The following is a 26054-nucleotide window of genomic DNA, read 5'->3' as shown; positions in this document are numbered from 1 at the left end:
ATTATGAAAAGAATGAACTTGAAGAAATAGCTTACTTACCAAATGAAGCAGCTTTAGCCTTTCCCTCAAGTGCCAGCGATTCTTCAGTCTTTTCAGAACGTTGCATCTCTTCACAATCTTCACTCATAGTTAGTGAAGTCTTGGATGGGGAAAGCATAAAAGGTTCGTCTGGAATTGGCCGAAGAAAATTTATGACAGGTTTCTTTTGGGTTGGGAATGCGAAAGCCTCGTGTGGTTTGAAAGACAGGTTAATTAAACAGAACTCTGAATATGAAGAAGAAGCGCGTGGGAAAACCAATGGTCAAATCGAAAACATAAGCGCGTGAAGTAGGTCAAGGTAATGTGATAATATGCTATATAATTTTAAAATTAAACAAAGATAATGTGATAATATACTTGGTCAAAACTAGCTTATAAGTAAAGTGTTTATAAGTACAAAAAAAAATCTAACTTTTGTGCAAGGGTCAGTACAGGTTGTGGATATATTGCCACTGCCTATGGGTTCTTAGCCATGATGGCCATGACAATAAGCGATGAGCTTATGTTGTGGTTCACTGGTGTCACTTATTTTGCCCTGCTTCCTGTTCTGGCTTTTGCTTGTATGAAGTAAAAATAATAAGTTTTGAATAGACACTTGTAATTTTTTTATACACTTTTTTATACAATCTTAATGTGACAATTCGAGAATTGATCAATTCGCAGCAGGTCTCATCTGTCCCAAAGGAATATCTACACCATTGTCACTTAAATTGTATAAGTTGGAATGTCATTTTAATTGTTTTTGAATATCTCTAATTTTTTCTTGCTTATTTTGATCTCCTGCACCAACAGCCATGGCTAGGCATATAAAAAAAAAGCGAGTTTAGATCAATTAAACATGCATCATTAGTATAATTCATTAACGTTTAGACCATAGTCAATGTTAACAATTCATTTGGTACATGTTAAAAAAGCTTAAAGATATATTATGTGTGGCCAATCAGTCAATTAATTGGTGAAGTAATTTTTGATCATATAACTAAATCAATTAAACAAATTGTGGAGTTTACCATTTTTGATCCAATGATTGGACTACAACAAAAATAATCAAGTCAAACGGAGTTGGCCCCACCTTTTCTTCAAAAGATGATTTTATCTTTGTACTTAAATTTATATATATTTTTATAAAGATAATTTCACAATAATTACTTGTTTTTGATATTAATATGAAGCACCATCTCTTCTTCCCCTGAAGATCAGTTTATGTTTGCAGGGGAAGAGATATAAGAAGCATAGTCAATGCTATACACTTCTTGTTTTGTATATTAAAAATTTAACATTTGGAAGATCACATTAAAAAATTTATATCAAACTAGGTTTACTAGATGATACAGAGAGCGGAGACACTAAATAATTATATACAGACACACAATAAATTTATTTCCGTCACTAGATTTTTGGACTTCAGCAAACCTGGTCCAGTGAAGCCACAAAGAAAGGAGAAAAAAGAGCACGATTAGAAGAAAAGGCCCATGCGACAAATTCAAAGGGTTCATGTTCTTACATTGCTGAGCAGAAAAGGTACTGTACTGATTTTGTTTTCGGAAAATGGTAACTTTGATGCAGAAAACACAACAGTAAGTAGGGATTTATCGTATCTATTGAAGCACACATGGGAGAATTCTGCGTCGACGGTGAGGTTCTCTCGCTTCAAAACATTTTTTCCGTTTCATTCAGCGGTCGTGAGACCCATCTGGCATGCTAACAAACTTCCACCCCCCCACCCGCTCCACGCTTCCTCGTGGTCCCATTTTCTCCACTGTGAATTGCCAACCTTCTGAAGGACGACGCCTGCTATATCTATGGTATTTCACCTTCCCTGCACACTGATGAGAAAAAACAGACCAGATGTGCATAAAGTCGACAGCAGCACACTTAGCAAGAGAAAAGAAACAACATAACGACCCATGCAAAGCTGAGCACTGTAGCAAACTGCAGTCTATTTACTCTCTTTATAACTTAATTAATATGATACCTTTCAAGAAGGGGAAGGAGACAGCGAAAGAAAAAAATAAGCTTATGTCACCTAATTACTGCCCCCGAAAGGTCTTCTATCTCCACTCCTCTAAACTCATAATTTTTTTTTGAGACTTTTACCTCTCATCTTCAACCTAACAGTTCATGAAATCATCATACCGTTTCCCTTTCAGCCTCCTCTGTAACCGATATAAGTTCTACCTACTAAACAAACTTCACGTCCTAATCAACAGATATTTGGTTTTGTTTTTTTTTTTTTGAGACAATGACTGAAGAATATAGGGCAAACACTGGTTAAATGCCTACAAGCAAACCTAGAAAGGAAAATATCAAGTTATCCTTTAATGAGTCAGGACACTCAAATTTTAGGAATCATAATTTCAGCAGGCCAATACTGCAGAATAATAGGGCAAACACTGGTTAAATGCCTACAGCAAACCTAAGAAAAGAAATCTATCAAGTTATCCGTTAAAATGAGTCAGGACACCAAAATTTTAGGAATCATAATTGCAGCAGACAGATCTGCCTCCACCAGCAACGAGATGAGCAGGATCTTTATTGTACTAACAGCTCCACCTCAGCAATCCAATTCAAAGATAAGCCAAATTAAAATGTGTCATCGTTAATCAACATGAAAATAAATTCTCTTAGAACGGTGCATGCATGCGCATTTTGTTATGTAGAGAGAAAGGACTGAAAATAACAATATTCTACAACATGGTACTCTTTTTCCCCCTTTTGGATAGGAAACAGACCAACAATAGTTTCCTCAATAACTGAAATGAAAAGCCAAGGTTATATACTAAGCCAATTTATTTTTCCTTGTCGCAAGCTAAGGCTAAGGACAGTGACTTACTTTCATTTTTGTGGAGTCATTCTCTCGACAAAGTCTCGAATATGCATTTCATCCTCTTTCTGGGAGATCTCATAATGAACTTCATCAGGTCTTTGATAGTACCATCCCAACCCTCCGCATAACCTTAACTCAGGTTTGTATGGAAGGGATGCCACATGGATTCCCGGTCGTGAGAAATAAGAACTCGCAGTAAAAAAAAAAAAAAAATGCAAAGGAAATAGAAGGTTATTATTTCAGAGGCAAGTCAGACAATCTTTTGCTAATTCAACATTTCTAGTTCTGATTTACAACATATCAACCCAAGAAAATGTGTCATTCGTAACTGCATCTTTGGGGACAACTTTATTCATTTATGTTAGAGCTTATCTAAGTACATGAATAAGACCACATGTACACAAAAAGATGTACATAACAAACTACAGCATGAAAGCATTTTTGTGTATAATAATATGACATATTCTCGTCCGCCATGATACTAAATATCTATTTCATATCAACATTCAATAAGTACAAAAGCCAATATCATCAACATGACCAGCAACGCACAAAGCTACACTAGCTCCAGTTAAAAGGACCAAAATAACCTTTAAGCACTAACCCTGCCACAGCTAACCAAATGTTGTTTTGCTCATTTCTATCATTGCCACAAGATTACTACCATTAGCAGCTTACAAAATATTGTTTTCGATCATTCTCCATCATCACCCATGATTACTAGCAGTATGCTTCTATCAACTGAAGTAACCAACCACATCACACAACAGTGAACATCTGCCCGCAAAACACCACACAGCTAAGGTTATGAAAACGTTTTAGCACATTTTCTTATACCCTCAATGGATTATCACACGTTCTGTTTTATGAAATAATGTGAATGCACTTTTAAATTGCATATACTAACACTATCACATACATGCATGACAAGTTTCGTTTCCTTTAGACATATCCATATCGGTTATCAAAAGTATAAGAAAACTGCATTTATGATTGAGATACTTCAAGGGTACTTTTGCTTAGAACATTACAAGATAATACAGTTAAGTAAAATTTGTCCAATGTAAAAACATTTAAATGATGTGATCTAATAGTAGACGAGAAAGAATTCTATTTATAACATCAAATATCTTTTCTATAAACACTACACATCATAAACATAACATAAGTACATAATCACCACAAACATCAAGCCAAAAGGCCAAATCAGAATGACATAAGACATTAAATATCAAAAATAAACAAGATTAGATGCGAAATCTCACCTGGGCAGGTGTCAAGCAGAACTCAATAGAATTATCCAATGGATGGCCAAGCTTTTTCTCCATTTCCTCCTCATCCTCCTTAACCCACAGAATTGCATGCACCCTCGCCTCATAATCCTATATCCTTGGCAAGCCTCTCTACGTATAAACCTCAGGATTCTCCTTTGCAAGCGGTACATCTCTGCCTTCTCTGAGTCCTTGAGATAAGACCCTCTTGCACCAGGCTCTCGTACCTGCTTCAGCAGCATACATGTCTCACGAAATCTCTCATCCCATCCCGCAACATAAGCCTTGCTCTTTCTGTTCTCTCCTCTATTCCTTATCTTTCTTCAATATCTTGCATATTAGAACCACTGAGATCATTTCTATCTACTACGGAACTTTACGTGACGCCAACAGCCACTCCCACTCCTAAAATGCCCTGGCTCCAGTGACCACAAAACCGCCCAACCCGATTATCAGAATTGGTCCCCCAATGATCCACCCACAGCCTCTCCTACTACCTCACTCCCATCACCACACCACCACTTGATTCACTGAAAATGCTCGAGTCACAATACCCTGATTGGCCTCAAATCCACCTTGAAGCAATTTCCACATTCCCAATGAGGCAAAGTTCCTCCAAAATTCTTTTGGTGTTGTGACAGTACAAGGGAAGTAGATGACAGGCGAAGATGATACGCGAAGATATGCATATAGCAGTACTTTTCCTTGAAGCAAAATCAAACTCTGTTTCTCCAAAGCACTATAGTACACCAGTCCTGAAACAAGAAACCGCATTTCAGTAACTATGAAAACAAACCCAGAAACCATCATATTTAATGACTCCCCTAAGGTTTGACTTAATATTTGAAAGATACAGATGAACTTCAACTAAATTAGAAAATCATAACCTCGCCTCAGACAGGCCTCCTTAAAATTTATCAAAAATCTACCTCTCTTTTATAAGGAAAATAAATGCGAACACAAAATACAGAGAAAAATAAAAACTACATGAAAGGAACAATACTAAAAGCCCTGAAAGTCTTCTGTTTAAGATGAACATACCAAGTTCAAAGCCATTTTTAATTCCTAAAATATAGAAAACAAAAAAATGAAAAATGAAAATGAAAAAGCTTTCGTTCGTTGAGCTCGAATGATGAATAAGAGGACTAGCTTCTGAAAGACAACAGTCATTTGCCAATATGAAAAAAAATCCAGTAGAAACCCTAAGTTTGTTCTCATAATTTGATCCAATGTGATTAAAAAAAAAAAAAATTTAAATTAAGAAAGAAGACTCTTCGTCTTTGCTCTTTTCAATAATCATAACTCAATATTTAAAATATCATTCGCCAAACTTCATTAACAACTTATCATTTATAAAAAAAAAAAAGGAAACCTATCAAAGTTTCAATTGTTGAAGCTAAGCACGCAGTTGAATTGACGGAAACACGCTGCCAGAATGGAGGAGGCGACCCGCAACCGGCTCGTCTAGGCGGAGTTCGATTTTGGACAGAGTTGGCGGCGGCTTGAACATGTGATATAAGAAGAGATAGAGTGACACTGGTTTTAAGCGTTCGTGCCGTGATATAATAAACTAATGGGTTTCTAGAAAAATACTATCATTTTCACCCCTAAGATTTTTGAAAAATATCACTCACTTCCCCTTGACACCTGCAAACTAGTCGAGCCGCTCGCGAACTGCTCGAATCAACTCGAGTAGCTCGTGTGTTGAGTCAAGCCGAGTTTGAGCCAATAATACTCGATTCAAGCAGCTCATGAGTTTACTCGAGCTCAACATATTATAATATTTTAATTTTATATTAATATTATCATATATTAATTAAAATTAAAAATAATTATATATAAATTAAAATAATTAATATGTTGACTCAATTACGACCAAATCAAGCTCAAACCAATCAATATCTATATCGAGCTCAGCTTCAACTATTCTAGATGAGCCAAGCTCAAACTTCTCAATATTCGACTCGACTCGATTGCAATCCTAACTTGACCTCCGTCAAACCATGTTTACTAGGAATGTTTGAGTTTGATATAAGAAGGTAATACATAAGTGTCTACTCATTGATAACGAAGAGTCGAGGACACAACCTTTGCTATCTATTTACCTAAGGAGAAGACATATAACTAGAGATAATCAACACAATATTGATAATCTATATATTCATTTCTAATTAGGACATCCTAATATTAATTTCGTGAAGACCATGCTTCATCACCTGCCTATGGAGTTTCATGGCGATTCGTCGTCTCGGAACAATGCAACTTCTGATCAAGCAAGCTGTTCACACAATGGACCTGAGTGCAGAAGAGTCTCCTTTTAGCTTGAATTTAGAGACTTAGCTAATCTGATAGTATAGAGGCCGAACCAGGGCATAAAGCAACTTTTCTTGAGAAAATAAAGGCCTTCTTACACCTTCGAAGTGTTCAAGAAGCAAAACCCTTTTTCAATCTAGGTCGAATGACAGAAACCACACTCATTGTAGCTACCCAAGTAGCTCTCACTTTTTTGACAAATGGGTCCAGAGCAGCAGATTTTTTTTTTTTTTTTTTAATTGAACGGGGTGTCTAGACCAATTTGCGTATACTTCAACTAATCTTTCGAGGTCTTAAAGTTGACAACTAGGTAAATCTCTTTAATGGTCACCTTTATTAGCAACTCAGGTAGATCGAACTCAAGACCTCTTGAATAATATACCAAAGAATCCTAATTAACCTCTGGGCCACCCAGTGATGCTTACAGCAACTCTTTATCGCCTAACAATGAAATCCTCAAGCAGTTTGCTACAATTTGCAATGCAATTGGGTGTCTTTGCTGCTTATGTGGCATCTTGGTGTGTGGCCGAAGAGCCGGTCGAGCTGCAAGAATCATCACAGGTTGTGAATAGACTGCCACAGCCTATGGATTCTTAGCGATCATGGCCATGATTTTAAGAGAGGACCGTAAATTAGCATTCACTGCTGCCACTTGTATATGTCTGTTACCTGCCTAACTTTTTAAGATTGAAATTTCGAGGTTTTCTTTCACCAACCATGCCAATCTTAAAATATACAAATGAGTTAAAAGACAACCACCCTGAAGTTTGATGTACTTACAAAAATCTCTCTAGGGTTTCAGAAATAATAAAAATCTCATTGTCGTTAGTAGACCATTAGTGAGTTGTTCTGCAAAAATTGCCATAGCAACACTTAACATTAACATTTAGATCCAAGAGAGTTTGCTCTGATTTAGAAGATCACATCAAAAAATTTATATCAAAACTAGGTTTACAAGATGAAATACTCAGAAAAGACACTAAATAATATACATCTACTAATTAGACAGATTCGCTAACTAAATTTATCTCTGTCACTAGATTCTCAAATCCTTTATAATCTGAGAGCTCCTAATTGACTTTTATACAAAATTGAACTTCAGGAAACTTGGTCCAGTGAAGCCACAATGAAAGACGGAAAGAAACAAGAAAAGAGCAAGATTAGGAGAAAAGGCTTATGTGACCAAATATGATCAGCTCATGATCTTACATTGCAAAAGCAGAAAGGTAAATGTACTGATTTTTTTTTTTTTTTTTTAAGGAAATTATAACTTCATCTTACTTCTCAGATGCAGACAAGTACAACAGAAGCAGGGATTTTCGTATCTACAAGCACATCATGGGAAAATTCTGCGTCGACGGCGAGGTCTCTTCGCTTCACGTACTTTTTTCCATTTCATTCAGTGGTCGGGTAGACCCATCTGGCATGCTAACAAACTTCCAGCCCCCCCCCTCCACGCTTGCCTCGTGGTCCCATTTTCTCCACTGTGAATTGCCAACCTTCTAAAGAACGAGCCTGCTATATTTGTGGCATATCTTCCCTGTCATCTGTAAAGAGACAAAAAAATACATATTAGGGTATAACAAAGACCAAATGTGCATAGAGTCGATATTTGTTTCTTTTTATAGACAATGACTTGAAGAATAAGGGCAGAACATGGAATAATGGTCTAAAGCAATCAAAGAAAATCTATCAAGTTATCCGTTTAAAATGAGTCAGGACACTCAAAATTTTAGGAAATCATAATTTGCAGCAGACAGATCTGCCTCCACCAGCAAACAGTAGATGAAGCAGGAGTCTTTATTGTACTAACAGCCTCACCTCAGCAATCCAATTCAAAAGATATAGCCAAATTAAAATGTGTCATCAGTTAATCAACATGAAAATAAATTCTCTTAGAACTGTGCATGCATGCGCATTTTGTTATGTAGAGAGAAAGAGACTGAAAAATAACAATATTCTAACAACATTAGTACTCTTTTTCCCCCTTTTGGATGGGAAACAGACCAACAATAGTTTTCCTCAATAACTGAAATGAAAAGCCAAGGTTATATACCAAGCCAATTTATCTTTTCCTTGTCGCAAGGCTAAGGCTAAGAGGACAGTGACTTACTTTCATTTTGTTGAAGGTCATTCTCTCGACAAAGTCTCGATATAGCATTTCATCCTCTTTCTGGGAGATCTCATAATGAACTTCATCTAGGTCTTTGATAGTACCATCCCAACCCTCCGGCATAACCTTAAACTCAGGTTTGTATGGAAGGGATGCCACATGGAATTCCCGGTCGTGAGAAATAAAGAATCTGCAGTAAAAAAAAAAAAAAAATGCAAAGGAAATAGAAGGTTATTATTTCAGAGGCAAGTCAGACAATCTTTTGCTAATTCAACATTTCTAGTTCTGATTTACAACATATCAACCCAAGAAAATGTTGCATTCGTAACTGCATCTTTGGGGACAACTTTATTCATTTATGTTAGAGCTTATCTAAGTACATGAATAAGACCACATGTACACAAAAAAGATGTACATAACAAACTACAGCATGAAAGCATTTTTGTGTTATAATTAATATTGACATATTCTCGTTCCGCCATGATACTAAATATCTATTTCATATCAACAATTCAATAAGTACAAAAGCCAATATCATCAACATGACCAGCAACGCACAAAGCTACACTAGCTCCAAGTTAAAAGGACCAAAAGTAACCTTTAAGCACTAACCCTGCCACAGCTAACCAAATGTTGTTTTGCTCATTGTCTATCATTGCCACAAAGATTACTACCATTAGCAGCTTACAAAATATTGTTTTCGATCATTCTCCATCATCACCCATGATTACTAGCAGTATGCTTCTATCAACTGAAGTAACCAACCACATCACACAACAGTGAACATCTGCCCGCAAAACACCACCACAGCTAAGGTTATGAATAACAGTTTGTAGCACATTTTCTTAATACCCTCAATGGATTATCACTACTTTCTGTTTTATGAAATAATGTGAATGCACTTTTAAATTGCATATATACTAACACTATCACATACATGCATGTACAAGTTTCAGTTTCCTTTTAGACATATCCATATCGGGTTATCAAAAGTATAAGAAAACTGCATTTATGATTGAGATACTTCTAAGGGTAGCTTTTGCTTAGAAGCATTACAAGATATGATACAGTTAAGTAAAATTTGTCCAATGTAAAAACATTTAAATGATGTGATTCAATAGTAGACGAGAAAGAATTCTATTTATAACATCAAATATCTGCTTTCTATAAACAACTACACATCATAAAACATAACATAAGTACTGATAATCACACACAAACATCAAGCCAAAAGGCCAAATCAGAATGACATAAGACATTAAATATCAAAAATAAACAATGATTAGATGCGAAATCTCACTCTGGGCAGGTGTCAAGCAGAACCTCAATAGAATTATCCAATGGATGGCCAAGCTTTTTCTCCATTTCCTCCTCATCCTCCTTAAGCCACAGAATTGCATGCACCCTCTGCCTCATAATCCTATAATCCTTGGCAAGCCTCTCTACAGTATAAACCTCAGGATTCTCCTTGTGCAAGCGGTACATCTCTGCCTTCTCTGAGTCCTTGAGATAAGACCCTCTTGCACCAGGCTCTCGTACCTGCTTCAGCAGCATACATGTCTCACGAAATCTCTCATCCCATCCCGCAACATAAGCCTTGCTCTTTCTGTTCTTTTCCTCTAATTCCTTTATCTTATCTTCAATATCTTGCATATTAGATACCACTGTAGATTCATAATATGTATCCTTTCCACTACTACCGGAACTACTTTGACGTCCAACAGCCACTCCATCAAAATGCTCCTTGGTCAATCCAGTTGACCACAATGAACTCGTTTCCCAACCCAGATTATCAGAATTGGTCCCACCAAATGATCCACCCACAGCCTTCTCCCATTCATTTTTACCTTCACTCCCATCACCATCACCACCACTTGATTTCACTGAAAATGCTCGAGTCACAATACCCTGATTGGCCTCAAACCACTCTTTGAAGCAATTTTCGCATCATTTCCCAATGAGGGCAAAGTTCTCTCCAAAATTCTTTTGGTGTTTGTGACAGTACTAAGGGAAGTAGATGACAGGCGAGATATGACACGCGTAGTAAGATTAGCATATTCAGTACTTTTCCTTGAAGCAAAATCAAACTCGTTTCTCCAAAGCACTATAAGTACACAGTCCTGAAACAAGATTAACCGCATTTCAGTAACTATGAACACAACCCAGAAACCATCATATAATTTAATTGACTCCCTAAGGTTTGACTTAATATTTGAAAGATACAGATGAACTTCAACTAAATTTAGAAATCATTAACCTCGCCTCAGACAGGCCTTCTAAAAATTTATCAAAATCTACCTCTTCTTTTATAAGGAAATAAATGCGAACACAAAATACAGAGAAAAATATAAAACTACATGAAAGGAACAATACTAAAGCCCTGAAAGTCTTCTGTTTAAGATGAACATACCAAGTTCTAAAGCCATTTTTAATTCCTAAAATATAGAAAACAGAAAAAAATGAAAAATGAAAAATGAAAAAGCTTTCGTTCGGTTGAGCTCTGAATGATGAATAAGAGCAGGACTAGCTTCTGAAAGACAACAGTCATTTGCCAATATGAAAAAAACCAGTAGAAACCCTAAGTTTGTTCTCATAAATTTGATCCAATGTGATTAAAAAAAAAAAAAAAATTAAAATTAAAGAAAGAGACTCGTCTTTGCTCTTTTCAATAATCATAACTCAATATTTAAAATATGCATTCGCAAAATCATTAACAACATCATTATAAAAAAAAAAAAAAGGAAACTATCAAAGTTTCAATTGTTGAAGTAGAACCGCAGTTGAATTGACGGAAACACGCTGCCAGAACTGGAGGAGGCGACCGGCGCAAAACGGCTCGTCTAGGCGGAGTTCGATTTTGGACAGAGTTGGCGGCGGTTGAACATGTGATATAAGAAGAGATGAGTGACACTGGTTTTAAGCGTTCGTGCCGTGATATAATAAACTAATGGGGTTTCTAGAAAAATACTATCATTTTCACCCCTAAGATTTTTGAAAAATATCACTCACTTCCCTTGACAGCCTGCAAACTAGTCGAGCCGCTCGCGAACTGCTCGGAATCAACTCGAGTAGCTCGTGTGTTGAGTCAAGCCGAGTTTGAGCTAATAATACTCGATTCAAGCATCTCATGAGTTACTCGAGCTCAACATATATATAATATTTTAATTTTATATAATATTATACATATATTAATTAAAAATTAAAAATAATTATATATAATTAAATAATTAAAATGTGACTCAATTACGACCAAATCAAGCTCAAACCAATATATATCTATCGAGCCAGCTTCAAATATTCAGATGAGCCAAGCTCAAACTTCTCAATATTCGACTCGATCGATTGCAATCCTAACTTGACCTCCCGTCAAACCATGTTTACTAGGAATGTTTGAGTTGATATAAGAAGGGTAATAGCATAAGTGTTACTCATGATAACGAAGAGTCGAGGACACAACCTTTGCTATCTATTTACCTAAGGAGAAGACATATAACTAGAGATAATCAACACAATATTGATAATCTATATATTCATTTCTAATTAGGACATCCTAATATTAATTTCGTGAAGACCATGCTTCATCACGCCTATGGAGTTTCATGGCGATTCGTCGTCTCGGAACAATGCAACTTCTGATCAAGCAAGTGTTCACACAATGGACCTGAGAGCAGAAGAGTCTCCTTTTAGCTTGAATTTAGAGACTTAGCTAATCTGATAGTATAGAGGCCGAACCAGGGCATAAAGCAACTTTTCTTGAGAAAATAAAGGCCTTCTTACACCTTCGAAGTGATCAAGAAGCAGAACCCTTGTTCAATCTAGGTCGAATGACAGAAACCACACTCATTGTAGTGCCCAAGTAGCTCTGACTTTTTTGACAAATGGGTCCAGAGCAGCAGATTTTTTTTTTTTTTTTTAATTGAACGGGGTGTCTAGACCAATTTGCGTATACTTAACTAATCTTTCGAGGTCTTAAAGTTGACAACTAGGTAAATCCTTTAATGGTCACCTTATTAGCAACTCAGGTAGATCGAACTCAAGACCCTTGAAAATATACCAAAGAACTAATTAACCTCTGGGCCACCAGTGATGCTTGCGGCAACTCTTTATCGCCTAACAATGAAATCCTCAAGCAGTGTGCTACAATTGCAATGCAATGGGTGTCTTTGCTGCTTATGTGGCATCTTGGTGTGTGGCCGAAGAGCCGGTCGAGCTGCAAGAATCATCACAGGTTGGAATAGACTGCCACAGCCTATGGATTCTTAGCGATCATGGCCATGATTTTAAGAGAGGACCGTAAATTAGCTTACACTGCTGCCACTTGTATATGTCTGTTACTGCCTAACTTTTAAGATTGAAATTCGAGGTTTTCTTTCACCAACATGCCAATCTTAAAATATACAAATGAGTTTAAAGAACAACCCCCTGAAGTGTTGATGTAATTACAAAAATCTCTCTAGGGTTTCAGAAATAATAAAATCTCATTGTCGTTAGTAGACCATTAGTGAGTTGTTCTGCAAAAATTGCCATAGCAACACTTAACATTAACATTTAGATCCAAGAGAGTTTGCTCTGATTAGAAGATCACATCAAAAAATTTATATCAAAACTAGGTTTACAAGATGAAATACTCAGAAAAGACACTAAATAATATACATCTACTAATTAGACAGATTCGCTAACTAAATTTATCTCTGTCACTAGATTCTCAAATCCTTTATAATCTGAGAGCTCCTAATTGATTTTATACAAAATTGAACTTCAGGAAACTTGGTCCAGTGAAGCCACAATGAAAGACGGAAAGAAACAAGAAAAGAGCAAGATTAGGAGAAAAGGCTATGTGACCAAATATGATCAGCTCATGATCTTACATTGCAAAAGCAGAAAGGTAAATGTACTGATTTTTTTTTTTTTTTTTCAGGAAAATTATAACTTCATCTTACTTCTCAGATGCAGACAAGTACAACAGAAGCAGGGATTTTGTATCTACCAAAGCACATCATGGGAAAATTCTGCGTCGACGGCGAGGTCTCTCTCGCTTCACGTACATTTTTTCCATTTCATTCAGTGGTCGGGTAGACCCATGGCATGCTAACAAACTTCCAGCCCCACCCCCCACGCTTGCTCGTGGTCCCATTTTCTCCACTGTGAATTGCCAACTTCTAAAGAACGATGCTGCTATATTTGTGGCATATTCACCTTCCCTGTCTCTGTAAAGAGACAAAACTACAAATATTAGGGTTAACAAAGACCAAATGTGCATAGAGTCGATATTTTGTTTCTTTTATAGACAATGACTTGAAGAATAATAGGGCAGAACATTGGTAAATGTCTACAAGCAAATCAAAGAAAGGAAAAAACTATGGAGTTATCTATTAAAAGGGTCAGGACACTCAAAATTTTAGGAAATCATTGGTAGACAGATCTGCCTCCACCAGCAAAAGTAGATGAAGCAGGGTCCCCATTGTACTAACAGCTCACAGCAATCCACTCCCCTCAGCAATCCAACTCAAAAGATATTGCAATTAAATCTGTCATTAGTTAATCAATATGAAAATAAATTCTTCAGAACTGTGCATGCAAGTGCATTTGTGTTATGTAGAGAGAAAGAGACTAAAAAATCAATATTCAACAACATTAGTACTCTTTTCCCCACTTTTAGAAGGAAACAGAACAACAAAGTTTTTCAAAAACTGAAATGAAAAGCCAAGGAAATACAAAGCCAAGATCTTTCTTGTCACAAGGCTAAGGCTAAGAGGACTTGGACTTACTTCATTTTGTTGAAGTCATTCTCTGGACAAAGTCTGATATAGCATTTCATCCTCTTTCTGGGAGATCTCATAATGAACTTCATCTAGGTCTTTGATAGTACCATCCCAACCTTAAAGTCAGGTTTGTATGGAAGCGATGCCACATGGAATTCCCGGTATGAGAAATGAAGAATCTGCAGTAAAAAATAAAAAATTGCAAAGGAAATAGAAAGTTATTATTTCAGAGGCAAATCAGCCAATATTTTGCTAATTCAATGTTTCTAGGTCTGGTTTATGATATATCAACCCAAGACATGTGCATTTGTAATTGCATCTTTGACACAACATTTTTTTGGGGACCATTTTTTGTGTATAATTACTATGACATTCCTATTCCCATGGGACTGAACATCTATTTATGTCAACAATACGATAAGCATGAAACCAATATCATCAACATGACTAGCAACACACAAAGCCACACTAGCTCCAAGTTAAAAGGACCAAAAGTAACCTTTAGCACTAAACCCAACCACAGCTAACCAAAAGTTGTTTTGCTCATTGTCATCATGCCACAAAGATTACTACCATTAGCAGCTTACAAAATATTGTTTTCGATCTCCATCATCACCCATGATTACAGCAGTATATTTCTATCAACAGAAGTAACCAACGCATCACACAAAAGTTAACCTCGCCGCAAACACCACCACAGCTAAGGTTATGAATAACAGTTTGTAGCACATTTCTTAATACCCTCAATGGATTATCACCACATTCTGTTTTACGAAATAAGTGAATGCCCTTTAAATTCATATATCTAACAACTATCACATACATGCTGTACAAGTTTCAGTTTCCTTTTAGACACATCCATACGGGTAATCAAAAGTATAAAGAAACTGCATTTATGATTGAGATAATTCTAAGGGTAGCTTTTGCTTAGAAGCATTACAAGATATATGACAGTTAAGTAAAATTTGTCCAATGTCAAAACATTTAAATGATGTGATTCAATAGTAGATGAAAGAATTCTTTTAAACATCAAATATCTGCTTTATAAACAACTACACCTCAAAAAACATAACATAAGTACTGATAATCACACACAACATCAAGCCAAAAGGCCAAATCAGAATGATATAAGACATTAAATATCAAAAAATAAACAATGATTAGATACGAAATCTCACTCTGGGCAGGTGTCAAGCAGAATCTCAAACAGATATCCAATGGATGGCCAAGCTTTTTCTCCTCTTCTTCCTCAAGTCCTTCAGCCACAGAATTGCATGCACCCTCTGCCTCATAATCCTATAATCCTTGGCAAGCCTCTCCACATTATAAATCCAGGATTGTCCTGTGCAAGCGGTACATCTCTGCCTTCTTTGAGTCCTTGAGATAAGACACTCTTGCACCAGGCTCTGTACTTGCTTCAGCAGCACGTCTCACGAAATCTCTCATCCCATCCCGCAACATAAGCCTTGCTCTTTCTGTTCTTTTCCTCTAATTCCTTTATCTATCTTCAATATCTTGCATATTAGATACCACTGAGATTCATAATATGTATCCTGTCCACTACTACCGGAACTAGTTTGACATCCAACAGCCACTCCATCAAAATGCTCCTTGGTCAATCCAGTTGACCACATTAAACTCATTTCTGGTCCCACCAAATGCTCACCCACAGCCTTCTCCCATTCATTTTTACCTTCACTCCCATCACCATCACCACCACTTGATTTCACTGAAAATGCTCGAGTCACCATACCCTGATTGGCCTCAAATCCACTCTTTGAACAATTTTCGCATCATTTCCCAATGAGGGCAAAGTTCTCTCCAAAATTCTTTTGGTGGTTGTGACAGTACAAGGGAAGTAGATAACAGGCGAGATATGACACGGGTAAGATTATGCATATAGCAGTACTTTTCCTTGAAGCAAAATCAAACTCTGTTTCTCCGAAGCCACAGTACAAGTGCACAATCCTGAAACAAGAATAACCGCATTTCATTAACTATAAAAAACAAACCCAGAAACCATCATAAATTTAATTGACTTCCCTAAGGTTTGACTAATAATTTGAAAGATACAGATGAACTTAACTAAAATTTAGAAAATCATAACCTCGCCTAAGACAGACCTCTCTTAAAATTTATCAAAAATCTACTTTCTGTTTAAGGAAAAAATGCGAACACAAAATACAGAGAAAATATAAAAATATGAAAGAAACAATACTAAAAACCCTGAAAGTCCTCTGTTTAAGATGAGCATACCAAGTTCTAAAGCCATTTTTAATTCCTAAACTATAGAAAACAGAAAAAAAAATAATGAAAAATGAAAAGCTTTCGGCTGTTTGAGCTATGAATGAAGAAGTAGAGCAAGTACCAGCTTTTGTTAAACCAATGCATATGTCAACATGAAAAATCCATTAGAAACCCTGAGTTTGTTATCAAAATTATCCAATGTGATAAAAAAATTCAAAAAAAAAAAAAAAAAAAAGAAACAAAAGAAGATTCTTCGTCTCTGCTCTTTTCAATAATCATAACTCAATCTTTAACGTATGCACTCGCCAAACTTCATTAACAACTTATCATTTATACATAAAAAGAAAAATAGAAACCTATCAAAGTTTCGATTGTTAAAGCTAGAACCACAGCTGAATTGACGGAAACAAGCGGCCGGAAAATAACGAGAGAATTTACACCAACAGTGTAGCTACTGGTACTAGAGTGTAATACAATAAACTATTGGGGTTTCCACAATTTTTATTACTTTTCACCGCAAAAAAATATCACTCAACTCTCCTCACCCTGCCATCATCGCTCATGTTTACTAGGAATGTTTTGAGTTTGATCGAAGAAGGGTAATAGCGTAATTCTGCAGGAATGTTTGAGTTTGATCAAAGGGGAAAAAAAGTGTATGTGTGTCGTGCTTGTCTTAATCGGTAAATTTTCTCCCAAAAGCTGGTTTAAGGGAGAAGATAATCCAACCACATATATATACGGAGAAGATAATCTAACCATATATATATATACATTACGACGCTCACTAACTTAAACAATATGAAACAAATATAACTTGTACTAAACATACTATTGATAATAACCAGCTCCAAATTTAGAGAAATTCTTCTATTAGTATATTCTCTTTTGGTCCATCAAGGTAATATGCAACTATATGGATCCATCCTAAATTAAATAGATATGTTTCAAACCAAAAACTGAAAATGACTTGACCTTTAATTATAAGGTCAGACTAGACTTTGATTCTACATACTAATTAATGTAAGTCTAACATGATCGGGATAAAGACCCTCTACATTACACCTTATATCAATCGGGATAAAGAGTTCGGTATGTGTAATCGATAAATATGGGCATGTTTGGCTAATTATTTTTGCTCATATTCCCAATCTTATTATCCAAATAATATTTGACACATTATTCCAGAAATATTATCTTATTTTTTAATTATTTTTAGACCCCATAAGGTTATTAATTTCATTAAATATCCCTTTAAAAATTAACAAAAACACTCCCGTGACCCATACATGTCAGATTTCAGCAACCACCATTGGTGGTAGTCGGAATTTGCCACAACGGTGAATTACCTATCAGAATTGGTCGATAATTCACTGATCTGCCCGTCAGCGACGCCCAAAGAAATGATCGTTGTTTTGACCTTTTCCAATCGTCGTGGCCACAGCAGGCCGTAGATATGGTCGAAAAATGTCATAACGACTCGCTACAATACAAATCTGACTAAACTGGGTCGTAACACAATTTTTCGACCAGATTCCAATGGTGGTGGCCGGAATCTGGTACTGCAAATAGTGGAAGTATTTTTATTATTTTATATATTAGGGTATTTAATTAAATTAGTAAACCTAAGGGTTTTTTATATATTTTAAAACTTTACCTTATAATACACTCGTATTTAATTACCTAATATTATATTCAAAATAATAAACCAAACCAACCCATATTATTTTCTTTAATTATATTTACGCCGTAGAAGCAATGAACGTAAACAAGAGAAAATATTAAATTAGAAAACAAATAAAAAGTGTAAATGAAGTGACACGACACTTTTGTCCTTGTCATAGTAAACCCCTATTATGCCCTTAGTGGGACCTCAAAAGCAACCGGGTCACTCACCCACAAATAGAAAGAGGACCCAGGCTCCAAATCCGGAAGATTCCGGGTCAAGTCCCGAAAGGTAAAGTTATTAACGCGCCCTTCCCTTCTCTCGTCTCTTTCCCTTCACTTTATCCACACCTTTATAACTTCACATTAACACTCTTCACTCACTGAGCTCACTGCTCCCCTTTCTATTTCTAGGGTTTCTCATCATTCACCTACCGATCGGCACCGAAACGGCGTTGTTCACTGCGTCTTGAGTACGGAAGGTTCAATTTTTAGGTTTTTGTGCTTGGATATGCTCGTTTTATGGGCGCAAGTGCAACATCGTGTTCAGGTACAGTTTTTTTCTTTGCTTTTTTTTTTTTTTTTCTGGGTTTTTTGGTTGGGAACTGGGAAACCGTGGGAGATGAAGGAAAGTTGAAATTTGGAGGTGGAGGTTGGTTGATTGAGTATAGTTTGGGGAGTTTGCTCGGCTGAGTTGGGTGGTTTTGTTGTTGATTTCTTTGGTGGTTGCTGAGAAAATGCTGGTAAATGATGGGAAAGTGTAAGTTTTAGAGCTTGATTTTTGGTTTTTTGAGGAGAAGGGTTGGTTGGTTGAGGTTGCTTGTTTTGTATCATCTATGCAGGTGAGTTTTTTTGGGTTTTTGTTTTCTTTACTTTCTATTTTTTGAAATTTTTGTCTAGGAGCTGAGGGAACTTGGGAAAGTGAAGGAAAATTGAAGGTTTTAGTGTTAAAAAGGTGATTTTTGGGGAACTTTTGGTTGATTAAGCGCAATTTGGTTAGTTAGCTTGGTTGAGCTTTTTTTTTCTTCCTAATTTCTTCCTAGAGATGATTTTTACTTGTTTGGTTGCTGAGAAAACATGTGAAAATGAAGCTTTTAGTGTTAAGTAAGTGATTGTTTGGAAATTTTGGTTTATTAAGCTCAGTTTGGTTACTTGGCTTGGTTGAGTTGAGGGTTTCGTTTTTGATTTCTTTGAAGAAATGATTTTACTTGTTTGGTTTCAGAGAAAATGCGGAAATGAAGAGGGAATGTAAGTCTTCATGTTTGATTTTTTGTTTTTGATGAGAAGCATTGATCCATTGAGCTGACTTGTTTAATAGCTGAGAAAAATATGGCAGAGGTGATCAAAATTGAAATGATTGTTGTTGACATAGATGACTTGGTTTTTTCTCTCATTCCTGTGCGAATGTATGGTTATATGTTTGGTAGCTGGAAAAATGTGGAAAAACAAGAGAAAATTGGAATTTCGTGTATGATGATTTTCATATTCATAATATGGTTTTGGGGAACCTTGATTTAATTGAGCTTAGTGTCATTGTTCGGGTTTTCTTAGGTGGATATCTTCCAACTGATGAATGTAGTCATGTAATTTAGTTGGGAAAATTAAATAAAAGAGGAGTAAATGGAAATATCTTCCAACTGATGAAGTTGATTAGATTTGGGCTCAGTTGTCTGCAAAGCTCAAGACATAATAGTATATATGGTTTGACAAAACTGGGTTGTAGCAGTAGTTTTGATTTTTTTTTGAATTGATATTAGAAATTCTTTTGTTTACTTGAAGTATGATTTTTAGTCTGCCTTGTAATTCTTTGTTTCCTCATGGCTTTTGTCCTAATGCTTGAAGATGGTTCAGGTATCGCTGTGAACATCTCTTGTGCTGACAATTAACTACCATAGTGTTTTCTTCTGTAAAGCTCAATGGTGCCGAACGGCTAGGGGAGCTATGGACTGTTTTCAGACTGTTACTCATCTTAAAGGTGAGTTATCGGAATTTATTAGTGTTTGATGTGGCCTGTTTTGACTAGACATCAATTGAATAGGGCAAAAAGTCATCTTTCAAGTTTTTGCCTCTTCTCTAGCATTAGATTGCTCTATTATAAGGCTATCATTTTATTTGATTATATGAAGGTACTTGATCTCTGGTGTGTTTATGTGTTTTCTTCATAACTTTCATGATTTAGAGATTTAATTATAATTCATTATGTTATTCTCTAATCTTTTCTCTGATTTAAAAGTATTGAAGATTGTGTTTTATAGTTTGTTACTGAATCCATAACAAGCAAAGTTTTGCATATTTTGGCTCCTTTTATTTTTCTGAGCTGTAATTTGTTTACTGTAGTCCATGCATTATTTCCTATTGTATGACTGATTATATATCTAGATGCTGATTTTTGGCTTGTGTTTGATTGTAGGATCCCTGTGTCAGGTGTTCTTATTATTCATCACCTGGTTGTTTAGTTTCCAAGATGTAGTGGCATTGCAGACTGTGCTTGAGCCTAGTCATGTTTCTTCCACGTCTGAGTTGGCTAATCCTCCTAGCACTGGACTGTTTGAACCTATAGAAATATCACCAGCTGTATTTCCACATTATCCATATACTGGTGAAACTTTGCCACCAATGTACCCGACTTTTCCTACTACATACGAACCAAATTTAACTGGGCGATGCCCTGTAAATTTCTCTGCCATGTCAATTATCATGGACAAAACAGCAACTGATTGTTCTCAACCTTTAGCTGCACTTGTAGGAAATGTAATATGTTGTCCGCAGCTTGGTAGTTTACTTCACATATTCCAGGGTTTCTACAGCATGAAATCTGAAAATTTGGTCTTGCAAAATGCGGTTGCTAATGATTGTTTTTCAGATATCATTAGTATATTAGCTAGCAAGGGGGCCAACAGCACAATTCATACACTCTGTTCTGTGACATCATTGAATCTCACTGGTGGTTCTTGTCCAGTTAAGGATGTTATTAGTTTTGAGAAGACAGTAAACACAAGCAAATTACTGGAGGCCTGCAGCACTGTTGATCCTCTTAAAGAGTGTTGCAGACCAGTTTGTCAACCTGCCATTATGGAGGCTGCTCTGCAGATTTCAGGATCATCATTAGCAATTAATGACAATAAAAATCTAGTTGGAGGCTCAAATCATGTTAATGCGCTAAATGACTGTAAAGGGGTTGTATACTCGTATCTTTCTAGTAAATTGTCAGCAGATGTCACCAACACTGCATTCCGAATATTATCGGCCTGCAAAGTTAACAAGGGTACAGTGTTTAATTATCTTACATGTTTGTTGCCAAATGTAGTACTTATAGAAATTTTTTGAAATTCCTTGTGCTTCTACTTTATTCTTTCTAATTAAGTTGCTCTATATTTTGGATAATTGTATGGCGTCTGTAATCATGATAATTAGAACTTTAGGGCATATATACTTGCTTTACATCTTCAGACATATATTTAGCATTTGTATTTCTCCTCTATCATATCATGGCATCTTCATTTATCTGCTCATGGTTGGTTTAGTTTTTTTTATGGGTATTTGTTTTTTTCTGTGAAACAAATTTTCTCCTGTCAAAAATAATTAAAAGGCTTTAAGAAGTTCCAAAAAATTCTTTGCCTTTGTTTCCATAGACTTATATGTATAGTTTCTGGCTCTATTTTAAGCATCTTTAATGTTTTATGCTCTAACAGATTGCTAGATATCACATTTTAGTTTCATTCACATTGTTATTTGGTAAGTATTGGTTGATTGTTGATTGAATGTAAATTGTTGGTTCCGTGGTTATGAGTTATTAAATATGCACTGGCCACAAGAAACCGTCTCTAAGACCCTTCTTATGTGCGATGGGTATGAAGTTTGCAAATTAAGAAATATATTTTACATCTTACCATATCTCATTGCCATACTTTGTTGATGTGGAAAAATGAAGATGAACATCTGTTAAATGATATGGCTGTCTTATGTGTAATATAGGAAAAACCACGCTCTATGTGATCATATCTTTATCTAATGCAGTTTGAAGAAACCATGTAGGAATAAACTTGGAGATGACATTTATTGATCCTACCGATAGTACTTTTATCTCTATACTTCAATTGATGAAACATGAAGATCTTAAAATATGGAAAGATTGAGAAAGAAATTCATGTTACAACTAGTGTATTAGATGTAAATAAAATAGAAATAGACACAAAGCAAAATGAGGTATTAGCTGTAAACAATTTCCATTTTAGTGCTAAAAAAACTAGGTATTAGAGAAAGATGGGGTGAAAATTAAGTATGGTGTGCAATATCCTAAGAGGTTTTCTTTCTGTTTTTACATTTATAAGAAGCATTAAGATAGTCATTTTGCCTTCAGGTGATTCCATCTATTAAGTTCGAATAATGAAGCTAGGCATGTAAGTTTAATAAGCATCAAGTTTGTGGATTCAAACTTCAATTTAGTTTCTAATATTATCCAAGAACTAGCTGGCTTGGAACCAAAGCTCCAGATTATTAAATAAAGAATGTATATGAGTCAGTCAAATGCAATATTGCTTTCTGGTGTTTTGTGCAAATAATTTATAACTTGTTTCTGTTATTTTGCTTATGGTCACGAAACTATTTTGCTGCAGTTTGCCCATTGGAGTTTAAGCAGCCTTCGGAAGTAATTAAAGCATGTCGTAATGTAGCGGCTCCTAGTCCTACGTGCTGTAGCTCGCTGAATACCTATATTGCAGGAATACAGAGGCAAATGCTAATCACAAATAAACATGCCATAATCTGTGCTGCATTTTTTGGGTCTATGTTACGGAAAGGAGGGGTTATGACAAATGTCTATGAGCTCTGTGATGTCGACTTGAAAGACTTTAGCATTCAAGGTACATATATTTCTGTGATGATGATCTTGTAATCATTCCCTTTTTTTACTATTAATTCATCTGATTGTTTTTTTTTTTTTTTTTTTTTTTTTTTTTCTTTTTTTTCTTTTTATTTTTTTTTTTTTTTTTGGTCAATTTGCAATGTGGATTCTTAAACAGCATATGGACAACAAGGTTTGCTTCAATTTCTCCTTTCCTTCTCCCCGTCCAAATTCTGTGATTTAATTTTGTATGTTACTATTCAGTTGGTGGTATGCATTCTTCTGTAAAATTAGTTAGCATTCATTAATTTATTCATATGTTTAAAAAGACAAGTGGTGTGGTGTTGGAGGAAGAAATTTTTGCTTATGGTAAAAAGATTAATTAACCTCAGTTGTTTCTTAAGGACCAAAAAGAAAAAAAATAATGGAAATATTGGACACCTCATGTATGTCCTGGGAAAGTTATCAATCCTTTTTGCTGGATGCCTGAAAACACTTTTGTAGATTTTCATTAACAAACTTTAAGCTGAATGCTATTTGAGTATTTAAAGTGGAGTTTTGACAATTCCACACCTATTACTAGTTTTCAAAATCCCAAAAGGGGATGCATTTTTCCCTGTAATAAGAACCGTTAATTGTTTATATCAAACTAATAGGGGCTTCTCTTGTTTACTCACCGATTTTTGGCAGTTGGATTCGATTTTCCTTCTTTCTAGCATTCCTTTAAGAACATAAATTTGAACACAGAGACTGAGATAAGCAAGACTCTGATTTTTCATTTGTGTCTTGTGCGGAGAGGAGGAAAGGGAGGGTTTAGGGTCTTAATGCTACAAAAGAATTAGTTTTAATCATGGAATGACAATAATTCCATTATAGAGACTTAAGCAATCAGACAAAGCACATCTGCTGTGTATATATACAGATGGAGGGATATATATAAGGCACGTGTTTTGTTTCTAATTGCTTAAGTTTAAAAGTGTGCTCTAAAGGGTGAGGGTGGGTATTGTTTTCTCACACTTAAGGCACGTGTCTAATGATTTGTCACTTTCCGTAATTGCATAGGAAATAAAATAGCATATGTTAATTAATAGATCTTGATTTTATGTTAAATAAGCATTCTTTTGTATTTTAGATTCTTATGTTAATAGAATTTGGGTGACCCGCTCTAGGGGTGTTATCGAGTCGAGTTGAGCTTTGGGGAGCTCGAGCTCAGCTCGGCATGAGAAGGAAGAGCTCAAGCTCGAATAAAAATAGATCAAAATAAGTTTACCAATGCCTATTACGGATAGGGCTGTTAACCGAACCGAGCTGCTCGCGAGCGGCTCGGTTCGGTTAACAGCCCTAGACCTACATTGTTATTCTTTTTTGATCAATCTAATGAAATTTAGTTTTGCTTTTGTAAGTTAATAAATTTCTTATTTTATATAGGATGTCTGCTTCGAAGCTTGCCTGCAGATGTGGCATTTGACAATTCAACAGGCTACAGCTTCACATGTGACCTAACCGACAACATTGCAGCTCCGTGGCCTTTATCATCCTCAATGTCATCCTTGTCTCTGTGTGCTCCTGGTAACTGATTGGCAAACAATGATTTTTATTTTTAGTTTTACTGTTAACTTAAAGATGAGATTTCATAGGAAGTGCTCTCGCAAGTTGTTTTTACATTGAAGACCTAATGTCTATTTCTAATTTGGCAGAGATGTCATTGCCTGCCCTCCCAACATCGGAAACTTTTAAGAATCATGGTTCGTACTATGCAATTCCTAGCCTTTCTATGTTTGTTTTATACCGCATCTTAAATTAATTATTAAGTTTTCGAGAAAGTATAAATGATAATTGCAGAAATTAGGACAAGTGAAAGCTGGCGTGTTCAACAAAGTACTTATAACAAAATGGTATTTTAGCAATCAATGAGAATATGCCCAATAATTGTATTATCCTGAAGGACAGTAAATAATTTTGACATTTTACTTTTAAGGTGATTTTGTGTTTCATGCAACACATTAACAGAGGATTTTAAATTAGCACAATTAGTTTCATGCAGGATGATATTGTTGACATTGTGGTTATTGGTTTATTGATCTTTGGCTGCCAAGTTTTTTTTATTTGTTTTATAGTCATACCATTCTTTCTATGATGCACATTTAGAAAGATTGTATTCCTCATGCTCCCCCCGAAAAAAGAACTGATGGTCATTGTGCTCCTTGTTGGTTAGAAGTAAAATACTATATACTCACAAATATTATTATAGATTTCTCAAGGCCAAATTGTCTGGCAAGTTAGATTTACCATCTCGGTAGCTGTGGCTGCTGAGCTGAGTGTTAGTTGTAGATATTTGAATTCGTCTTGTTCCCTGATTTAGCGATATCTAAACTTTTCATGTCTTTCTATGATGCAGGTTGTAGCGGTTGTGTGTTGGAAGTCCTTGTTCCCATTTTTTCATTTTTTGTTTTCAGTGCATTATTGTGCTGAAGAGTTAGTAGAGGGTCGAGCTGAGTTGGTTTGGAATAGGGGCTTTTTGGTAATCAGACTGTGTGGGGGATTTTACATGTATATTTTTGAGTAAGCCTTTTTGTATAGCAGATGTTTTTACCCTATTCCACTTTCTTCCTGATGTTTGCACTTTCGTTCTCTCTTTTTCTCTCTATTTGGGCTCTTAATTTTTGTTTCATGTTGTCCATTCATCTGGAGGACTTGTGTTTGCAGTTTCAACTATGGTGTGAAAAGTTATTAGCAATATTGAAGTTGCATGATACTTTATCTGAGAGATGTCAATATAGACAGGCTTAGGTTAAGCATGTGAAACGAGCACTCCGTCGTGCTTGAAGTATTATGCTTCTCAAATAATATTTCAACTTTTCCGTCTCAAGTAATGTGTTAACCGATCTGGTATCGTACCATCTCAGTCATTCATGTGAGTTTGAAATGGATTACTTCAAATGAAAATGTTGAGATATTACTGGAGATCAATAGCAGT

General features: G+C 35.7%; 2 protein-coding genes and 1 pseudogene across 4 annotated transcripts; 1 reads left to right on the top strand and 2 right to left on the bottom strand.

Annotated features, from left to right (window-relative positions):
- Positions 1-1584: 1584 nt before the first annotated feature.
- On the bottom strand, positions 1585-10510 carry LOC116124839 (the record flags this gene model as incomplete). The annotated part of the gene is made up of 3 exons (XM_031410600.1): positions 1585-1865; positions 8564-8753; positions 9864-10510. Coding segments are annotated over 3 exons (990 nt in total), but the record flags the coding sequence as incomplete, so codon positions are not given.
- A 2901-nt stretch (positions 10511-13411) lies between these two features.
- Positions 13412-16597, bottom strand: LOC116124838 (annotated as a pseudogene).
- Positions 16598-18579: 1982 nt separating this feature from the next.
- LOC116124831 (uncharacterized GPI-anchored protein At1g61900-like) lies at positions 18580-25741 on the top strand. Of its 3 annotated transcripts, XM_031410593.1 has the most exons (9): positions 18580-18784; positions 19457-19482; positions 20086-20209; positions 20645-21499; positions 22851-23096; positions 23256-23270; positions 24506-24646; positions 24775-24822; positions 25476-25741. In XM_031410593.1, exons 3-9 carry the CDS (start codon positions 20176-20178, stop codon positions 25547-25549), a joined length of 1413 nt encoding a protein of 470 aa, XP_031266453.1. In that variant the 5' UTR covers positions 18580-18784; positions 19457-19482; positions 20086-20175; the 3' UTR covers positions 25550-25741. The 3 variants fall into 3 exon arrangements, with proteins under 3 accessions (XP_031266453.1, XP_031266452.1, XP_031266454.1); XM_031410592.1 differs by lacking the exon at positions 19457-19482; XM_031410594.1 differs by lacking the exons at positions 18580-18784; positions 19457-19482 and adding an exon at positions 18805-19076.
- Positions 25742-26054: the final 313 nt, after the last annotated feature.

The sequence above is a fragment of the Pistacia vera genome, unplaced genomic scaffold, assembly GCF_008641045.1.
Source record: "Pistacia vera cultivar Batoury unplaced genomic scaffold, PisVer_v2 Contig157, whole genome shotgun sequence".
NCBI classification, from domain to species: Eukaryota; Viridiplantae; Streptophyta; class Magnoliopsida; order Sapindales; family Anacardiaceae; genus Pistacia; species Pistacia vera.
Note: the sequence above shows the minus strand (reverse complement) of the source record. Positions and strands in the feature narration are given on the sequence as shown.

Bases quoted from the DNA above. Each gene is read 5' to 3' on its own strand.
- LOC116124831 (XM_031410592.1), top strand. From the start codon at position 20,176: ATGGACTGTTTTCAGACTGTTACTCATCTTAAAG. The intron at 21,500-22,850 runs GTACAGTGTTTA...ATTTTGCTGCAG, and splicing joins GGCCTGCAAAGTTAACAAGG to TTTGCCCATTGGAGTTTAAG. The intron at 24,647-24,774 runs GTAACTGATTGG...CTAATTTGGCAG, and splicing joins CTTGTCTCTGTGTGCTCCTG to AGATGTCATTGCCTGCCCTC.